Source organism: Suricata suricatta, chromosome 9 (assembly GCF_006229205.1).
Source record: "Suricata suricatta isolate VVHF042 chromosome 9, meerkat_22Aug2017_6uvM2_HiC, whole genome shotgun sequence".
NCBI classification, from domain to species: domain Eukaryota; kingdom Metazoa; phylum Chordata; class Mammalia; order Carnivora; family Herpestidae; genus Suricata; species Suricata suricatta.
The window spans coordinates 135,788,230-135,797,541 of record NC_043708.1 but is presented as its reverse complement, the minus strand read 5'-3'; the positions used below and the strand labels follow the sequence as shown (position 1 = coordinate 135,797,541).

The following is a 9,312-nucleotide window of genomic DNA, read 5'->3' as shown; positions in this document are numbered from 1 at the left end:
TCTCGCCCGTGTGCGCGCCCTGGTGCGCCAGCAGGCTGGAGCTCTGGCTGAAGCTCTTGCCGCACTCGCCGCACTTGTACGGCTTCTCGGGCAGGTGCGTCCGGCGGTGCGTGGCCAGGTTGGAGCTGCGGCTGAAGCTCTTGCCGCACTCGGCGCACTGGTACGGCTTCTCGCCGGTGTGCGTGCGCCGGTGCGTGATGAGCGCCGAGCTCTGGCTGAAGCTCTGGCCGCAGTCGGGGCACTTGTAGGGCTTCTCGCCCGTGTGGATGCGCTGGTGGCGGATGAGGTTGGAGTTGTAGCTGAAGCTCTCCCCGCACTCCTTGCACGCGTACGGCTTCTCGCCCGTGTGGATGCCCTGGTGCGTGTTGAGGCTCGAGCGGTTGCCGAAGCTCTTGCCACACTCGGGGCACGAGTAGGGCTTCTCGCCCGTGTGCGTGCGCTGGTGCGCGATGAGGTTGGGGCTGCGGCTGAAGCTCTTGCCGCACTCGGCGCACTGGAAGGGCTTCTCGCCCGTGTGGATGCGCTGGTGCGTGACGAGGTTGGCGCTGCGGCTGAAGCTCTTGCCGCAGTCCCGGCACTTGTAGGGCTTCTCGCCCGTGTGCGTGGTCTGGTGCCGGCTGAAGTTGGAGCCGTCGCTGAAGCTCTTCCCGCACTCGCTGCACTTGTAGTACTTCTCGCCCGTGTGCGTGCGCTCGTGCGTGATCAGGTGGGACTTCCGGCTGAAGGTCTTCCCGCACTGCGGGCACTCGTAGGGCTTCTCGCCCAGGTAGGTGCCCTGAAGGCCGATGAGCTGCCCCACCTCCCTGCCCGGGGCGGGCACCGGCCTGCGGCCCTCGGCCGGGGCCCCTCCGCGGCGCCCCGCGGGGCCACAGTCTCTCTCCGGGTCACTTTCCCAGTCGGACTGCTGAGTGCCCTCCCCGTCGGGCATCTCCGAGAACAGCTCGCGGGGCTCCCCGTCCTCGAACAGATCTTGATTGGAGTTCTCCCCATTCTCACTCTGGATCTCAAAATCTGAAATGGTGAAGAAAAACACACCATTGATACTCAGTCTCCCGTGACGATGAGGAAAGGAAACCAAAGTGTTTTTTTTTTTTTTAAACAAACTGAACGTTGTGTTTAAAGTAGGCTCCATGCTTGGGGCGCCTGGGTGACTCAGTGGTTAGGCGTCCAACTTGGGCTCAGGTCATGGCCTCTGACTCTGTGTCTCTCCCCCTTTCTCTGTCCCTCCCCTGCTCATGCGCGCTGTCTCTCTCTGTCTCTCTCAAAAAATAAATAAACGTTAAAAAAAAAATAAACATAAAAAATATAATAGGCTCCATGCTCAAGTGGAGCTCGAACTCACAACCCTGAGATCAGGAGTCACACGCTCTACTGACTGAGCCAGCAAGGCTCCTCTAAAAATTAAACTAATGAAAATAAAGAGGCCAAGGAATACTCAAAACCTTTAAAAACCAGGTTGCCTTCTGGGGCACCTGCGGGCTTAGTCGTTTAGGCCTCCCACTTCAGCTCAGGTCATGATCTCCTGGTTTGTGGCTTGGAGCCCCTGCTTGGGCTCTGTGCTGACAGCTGGGAGCCTGGAGGCACCTCAGATTCTGTGTCCCCTTCTCTTTCTGCCCCTCCCCTGCTCGTATGCTATCTCTCTCTCTGTCTCACAAATATAAATGTTAAAAAAAAAAAAAGGAAAAGAAAAGGAAAAAACCAGGTTGACTTCCTTCTACGTATACACCTCATACCCATGTGGTAATCACCTGGGGTTTCTAAGTCTTAAAGATCTGGGTCCCACGTCGGTACCTATTTCTCGCTGGGAAGTGAAGTCAGGTGGGGATGTGAAAATTCTGTTCAAAGCAAAGCAACAGGGAATGCCATGGCCCCCAAAACTCACCAAGGTGCCATATGGCTAACAGGTGCTCTCAGTTAAATTTGGTGAGTGAATGAATAAATTAAAAAAAATTTTTTTTAATGTTTTATTTATTTTTGATACAGAGAGAGATAGAGCATGAGAGGGGGAGGGTCAGAGAGAGAGGGAGACACAGAATCCAAAGCAGGCTCCAGGCTCTGAGCTAGCTGTCAGCACAGAGCCCGACGCGGGGCTCGAACCCACGAACGTGAGATCTGACCTGAGCTGAAGTCGGAGGCTTAACCGACTGAGCCAACCAGGTGGCCCTGAATGAATAAATTTTTAATTGGTACCAGAGCAATCTCCCTAAAACTCAGTCTCCTCCCAGGGGTGCCTGGGTGGCTCAGTCAAGTAAGCATCCAACTCTTGGTTTTGGCTCAGGTCATGATCTCGTGGTTTCATGAGTTCGAGCCTCATGTCCGGATATTCTCCCACTCTCTTCCCTGCCCTTCCCACATTCACCCTGTCTCTGTCTCTCTCCCAAAAATAAATTAAAAAGCTTAAAAAAAAGAAACTTATATAATAATCTCCTGCATTACAGTATGTCTGGTGTTTATAATCTTATGAGATTATACGTAAGACACGGACAAGAAAACAGGGCCTCTGCAGAAAGGACTTCTAGGTGTCCGTCCACACAGATGACTGGAAACAGGTGGGCAGTTAAAAGAGCCCTAAAATGTCTTGGCACTGGAATGGACCTCCCATCGGTAACAGAAAATATCTACCTTCCAGAAACTTGTCAAACTCTACTGCCCAATACTTACCAAACATTTGGGTGAAAGAAGTCATGAGGGAGGACCGCTGGAAAGACACGCATTCCCTCCCTCCACTGAGAGGCTCTGCAGTCTCTCCCAGGATCCAACCAGAGCAGCGGGGAGCCCGTAGCCTGGGTCTCCTGCTCTGGTCCCCGCAGAACTGAGCTGTGTGTTGATTTGATGGCTCTGGCTGACAGTTACAAACAGTCTGAGAAGTGTCATTAGAAATTAATGGCTGTCAGGAACATTAACACTGCCAGAAAGTTGTTGGCAACCCTGTTTATACCACACAGTGTCCTCTGAGGAGTGAGAAGGAAATTCCCTGTAACTGAAATCCCCAGAAGAACCACTCTTCCCATCAACGCAGTTGTGTTTGCCTCGCACCTCGGGCTGTGGCTCCCTCTCTGCCTTGCCTGCTTGGAAACTTGGAGCCAAAAGCTCAGAGAAGGAATATACTGGATGTTTATATAGCCCACAACCTCTGTTCTTTCATTTTGTCTTTCCCCTCATTATTATTATTTTTTTTGCTATCATTTCCTTGTGCCTTTCTCCCTGCCTGCCTGCCTTCCTCCCCCCCCCCCCCCACTTTTCTGTCTCTTTCTTTCTTTTTGGTTAATCTCCACAACATCCCAGTTTTCGTACATGTGCTTCGGAAGCAAGCACCCTTGTGCAGTTTCCATACGCTGTCTTTAATTCTCTTCTGGAATTCTGTGGGGTACAGAAACAAATCAGTGACTTACTGATAAGGATGACAGCCTGCTTACTCCCAACACCTAACAGGAGAGCTCCAGAAAAAGCAGATCCATCCAGAGCAGGGAAGACCATTAGTCAAATAATTACACAAAGTCCTAGTGACTGAAGCTAAGAAGTTGTTTATTTCAGGTTAGATGCTCGGTTCCGTGGTTATGAGTTTCTGTCGGGTGAGGTAGATTTCCGTATGTGCACGTAGTGAACGGATGCGCATCCCTCAGGGAGACCCCGGGTTCTGGCTGTGCCATCACTAGTGGCTGAGATTGTATTTAAACTTACAAGCAGACATAAGGGTACATTTCACGCTCACTGACACACACTCGCTGGCAATGTGTGGGCCCCAGGGGACCAGTGCCAGCGTGAGGGGCACCACGCATGTTCCCACATGGCTGGACCAGGAGTTCGAGTCCTCGGCTTCCTGCAGCGGTTTCCCGAGTCTAGCACAGAGGCCTGCCGGCCCCGTTCTTCTACAAGGGCCTCCAGGCAGACGCCCTGGTTGATTTTCGGCAAGCCAACTCTACCCAAAACATGTTTTCAAAATGATTTTAGCGGTTGTTCTCTTCTGAACAGGGACACTAGCTAGTAAGGTTTTCCACTGCCTTAAAATCAGAAGAACTGGCTGGCGTGTTCTGGAATGAGCTCAGAAGCACTGGGGAAAGTAAACAGAACTCAAACTCCATTTGCAGTGAGATTAGGGAGATTAACTTGCAGACACCAAAATACATATAAGGGCTTCCAAAAACAGCCGAGCCTGGGCAGAGGCCAATGAGGCAGGAAGTGAAGAGAATAAGCATGGAAAGCAGGGTGGGGGGTGGAGGGGGGACGGAGGGCAGCTGATGGCAGTAAGCTCGGAAAGTCACTTCCTCAAGGTAAGGGACTCACCCTCAAGAGCAACAGTGCATGTGGGAACTGGGGCAAGCGGGGCCAAGGGCAAGGTCAGGCCACCCAGAACCACCCAGATGAGCTGTGTTTGCAGGCAGCGCTCAGTTTCTGGGACCAGAGGAGAGACTCTGACCTCCACACATTCATCATGGGACTTATTCCTGAGAAAGTGACATGTGTCACGCCTTTAACAAACACTAAACAAAGCAACTGGCTGCGAAGTAAACGGTTGAGAAGAGACCGTGAGACGAGAAGAAGAGGCAGAGCGGCAGCCCAGGACTCAGGAGCAGAGGAAGCCGGGGTGCGAGGACAAAACGGGGACAGGAAGGAAAAGAGGCACGCGGGAAAGCTCGGGAAGGGGAACGGAAATGAGAAAAGCAGTAAAAAGAAGGGGACAGAGCATGAGGGGATTAAAGAGGACAGAAACCGACAAAAGGAGAATCCACACGCAGAGCGGGCGTTACTGAGAAAAGGGAACTAAACCAAAGAAAAACAAACACCCAAAGTTCAACCTTGGAAGCTACAAGGACCCTTGAAAGGTCTGCCGTGTCAGGAAAACCAACCCCGAGTGGTCAGCGACGAGACGGGGGACAAGGCAAAAGGCCCAAATCATACTCGGGGGAGGGGCGGGGGGAGCCCCAGCTGGGCTCTGACTTCTCCAGGGGCACGTTCAGTGCCGCAGACCGGCAGCAAGAGCCACAAGGCAGACCGGGAAAGCAGAGGTGGGCTGGGGGTTTCGTGTTCAACAAACCTGCCCCCCAAGGATCGGGCTTGCAGGCAAACGGCGTTGAATCCACACAAAGTCACAGAATATGGTTCCTAGGAGCCCTTCGTGAAGAAACTACCAGGAGGTGGGCTTCGGTCCACCAAGAGATGCAGGGGACTAGAGCCAAAGGGCTGGGGAGCAACACCTGATAGAAGGCCTCAAACTACTGTGGGGTTTACAGTGAGGAAACAAGGTCAAGGTTATAGAGTGGTGCAGAAAGGATCCTCTAGCCAAAATCTCGGCTGAGAGAAGGTTGATGCGACACAGGACGTGTTCACGGACGGCCTCGTCAGGATACCTACAAAGCATCTCACTTAAAACTGGCAAATCACGTACCCGAAGTGTGTCTTTATCGGTACAAAACCAGGGGTGCCTGGGGGGCTTAGTAGGTTAAGTGCCTGACTTGGGCTCAGGTCATAATCTTACAGTCTGTGAGTCAGGCTTTGTCCTGACAGCTCAGAGACTAGAGCCTGGAGCCTGCTTTGGATTCTGTGTCTCCTCCTCTCTCTGCCCCTCCCCTGCTTGTCCTCTGTCTCAGTCTCTCTCAAAAATCAATAAACCTTGGGGCACCTGGGTGGCTCAGTCGGTTAAGCGTCCAACTTTGGTTCAGGTCACGATCTCACGGTTCATGGGTTGGAGCCCCGTGTTGGGCTCTGAGCTGACAGCTCAGATCCTGGAGCCTGCTTCCGATTCTATGTCTCCCTCTCTCTCTACCCGTCCCCACTTGTGCTCTGTCTCAAAAATAAATAAACAAAAGAAAAAAATTTTAAGTCTGTTTAAAAATAAATAAATAAATAAACATTAAAAAAAATTTTTTAATATATAAGTGTTAAGGAGCACCTGGCTGGCTCAGTCAGTTAAGCATTCAACTCTTGATCTCAGGCTCAGATCTGGATTGCAGGGTTGTGAGTTCAAGCCCCACGTTGGGTTCCATGCTGGGCATGGAGCCTACTTCAAAAAAAAAAAAAGAAAAAGAATACAAGGTAGAGTGCATTCAAGCTCAGGTGGTCCCTCCTTTTTTTATCGGTGGCCAATGAAGAGCACGAAGATTCAGAAACTGGCCAGGTCCATGCGAGGGGAAGGTCTTCGCCAGCATGTGACCAGTGGAGCCGGGAAGGAGTGGCATGGGCTGGGACTCTTCTTCCTAAAGGACCTTCGTGAGTTGAAGTCGTACTCGGTATTTCAGGATGCCAAGAGGAGCATGTCCTGTGGACGTGACTGCGTACGGGGAGGCCAGCTTCTGAGGATGTGGTAGGAAGGCGCAGACCTCCAGGAGAGAAAACTCAAGAGATGAGTCGGGCGTTAAGGAAATAAGGAAGAAACGGTCACGTTTTCTAAATAATTTCTCTCCCCCAAAACTACTGAAGTAGCGAAGAAGTCCCCCTATCTATGTGGAGACTTTAAAACGAAGGTTTTGGACGGTCCTAGGCAGTCTAGGAACCGACACACCTCACATAATATACACTACTCAGATTACGCTATTTTCAGATAGCGTGAAGTAGTGTGAAAGCAATGAAATAGGGTCACGTGAAAGCCAACGACCAGAGGGCCCCTCTGAGGAGCTGCTATCTGGCCAAGGTGGGAACACTGGTCTAACCGACTTTTTCTTTTTTAATATTTATTTATTTTTGAGGGGGTGGGGGACAGATGATCTGAAGCAGCTCTGTGCTGACAGCAGAGACCCCGACACGGGGCTCGAACTCAGAATCCATGAGTCGGACACTTAACCGACTGAGTCACCCAGGCGCTCCTCTGACTTTCTTAGGTAAACTACGCATAATGTGGGACTTGAACTCATGACCCTAAAATCAAGAGTTGCGTGCTTTACCAACCGAGGCAGCCCTGTGCCCCTGCTCTGACCTCAACAGTTATCTATCCAATCCCGATCCATTTGACTGATTCATATGCTTCACAGTAAACAGAATTAGCAAGCTTGTTCCTCTGAATACAGTGCTTAATCACCCACTTACTAACAGAGCCATATGTACTTGTCTGTGACGAACTTAAGGTTTTAGAAAGTACAAACATATTGTCAAAAATGCATCCCTGAGGGGTGCCTGGTTGGCTCAGTTAACCGTCCGGCTTCGGCTCAGGTCATGATCTCACAGTTCGCGAGTTCCAGCCCTGCGTCGGGCTCTGTGCTGACAGCTAGGAGCCTGGAGCCTGCACTGGATTCTGTGTCTCCCTCTCTCTCTGCCCCTCCCCGACTTGTGCACACTTGCTCTTTCTCTCTCTCTCAAAAATAAATAAATAATAAAAAACTTTTTAAAAAATGCATCCATGAGACAGACTTCCAAGAATGAATGGTCCCTGCCTTGCACACTGGCCCTGGGAATGGAAAGTGGTGCGGCCGCTGTGGAAGACAGTGTGGCGGCTCCTCAAGAAATTAAACGCAGAATCACCATATGATCTAGTAATTCCACATCTTCATCTTTATCCAAAAGAACTGAGCGCAGGGACTACAACAGGTATTTTCACATCCATGTTCATGCATTACTCGTAATAACCAAATGTTGAAAACAACCCAAACGTCTATTAACAAATGAGTGAATGAAATATCATTTGGCCTTCCAATACAATTCTGACTCCTGCTTCTACGTGGATGAACCTTGAGGACATTGTGCCGAATGAAGTAATAAGCCAGACACAAAAAGATAAATGTTGTGTGACTGCTCTGCATGAGGTCCCTGGAGCAGTCAGGTTTATCAGAGCGCTAGAAAGGAGAATGGATGCCCGGGGCTGCGGCAGGGAGAGTGGGGTGCTCAACGGGCACGGAGTTCCAGCTGCAGAAAAGGAAAAAGTTCTGAAGACGGTGGTGACAGGTGTACAACAAGCATAGTTAATGTCACTGAACGTGTACACATAGAAATGGCTAAAATGGCAAATTTCATATAATGTATATCTTATCACACTAGAAAAAGAATATGTGGCTCACCTATTAAATGTAAAATAGGAGACATTACCTACTAATTCTGAAGTTTGATTAAATAAATGCTCAGAAAGGCACACAGAAACATGCTATTAAGTTTCTGATGGTCCATTAGGCCAGAGAATAGGATGGTGTTGGAATGAGTATTTCCCTGACCATTGGTGAGGCTGACCATATGGTTTCAAAAAGTTACAATTTACTTTTCTTCATTTCTAAACTGCCCATTTGTATCTTTTATTTACTTTGAGAGAGAGAGAGAGAGACAGAGAAGTCACATGCATGAGCTGGGGAGGGGCAGAGAGGAGGAGAGAGAGTCCCGAGCAGGCTCCCAGCTGACAGCTCAGTTGGGGGGGTGTGGTCAGGCCTCAGTCCCACGCACTGTGAGATCATGACCTGAACCAAAATCAAGAGTCGGGTGCTCGGCTGACCGAGTCCCCCATGCGCCGCCCCTCATGTGCGTCTCTTTTAATTGCCTTTCGTCCCACTTTGCTTATGGATTACATCACCTCTCTCAGATCAAGGATTTTGGGCACTTATCTGCTACCCTGCAGACTTTGTTGCTGGTATTTCCAGTTGGTGCACTGTCTTTTAACTCTGTGCTCAGTACCTCTTTTATACAAAGGACTTTTCTGTTTTCCTGAGCCCAATCCATCTTTGAAGATTGCTGTCTTAAGAAGTCCTTCTCCACACAAGATTACAAAAATATTCTCCTACGTGTCACGCCAGGTCTTTTGGAGGAGAGAGCCAGAATCCATCTGGAATTTATTTTTGTCACTTGTGAGGCAGTATCTATTTCTGTGTAAGTTTTGAAATAAAGATCCAGTGTTAGTTTCTTCAAAATGCCGAGACCACTGTCCAAATACCATTCACTGAACAGTTCTTGAATTGCCTCAGGACAATTCCCTTCCGGGAGCCACACAAAAGCTGCAGACCAGGCTCAGGCCAAAGCAGCGGTGCCTGGATTTTCCCACGCTGGAGGGCGCATCGCCGCTGCGGTTCACGGGCCGTGCGTGCGGGACCCCTGCCTGGCCACGCGCCTCCTCCTTCCTTCTCACGCGGGAAAGCGGATCACAGGGAGTGTGAGGAAGATAGCTATCAGTAGGGAGGTAAAGCTGAATGCACTGCGATTTATTGACAGCAATGAAATAAATTAGTCGCAGACCTTGGCGCTTTCGTGTGGGTTAGGCTCCAAACTCCGGCAGAGCCCGTCCCACCTGACCGCCACACACCAGTGTCCCAATGCCACGGTCAGAGCCATTGGTCTACAGCGCGGGCTTTGACTCAGAGACAGCTTCCGACGCGGCCGGGCCTCGTTCGGCCTGCACTCTGGCTG

General features: G+C 50.5%; 1 protein-coding gene across 1 annotated transcript in view; it reads right to left on the bottom strand.

Moving 5' to 3' along the window:
• The window catches only part of LOC115301675 (zinc finger and SCAN domain-containing protein 2-like), a 15,728-nt gene that overhangs the window by 2,545 nt on the left and 3,871 nt on the right, over positions 1-9,312 (bottom strand). Inside the window, exon 3 of the mRNA XM_029951634.1 lies at positions 1-1,011. This exon is cut by the window's left edge and continues 2,545 nt beyond it. Coding sequence (XP_029807494.1) covers positions 1-1,011 — 1,011 coding nt within the window. The remainder of the gene's footprint in view (positions 1,012-9,312) is intronic.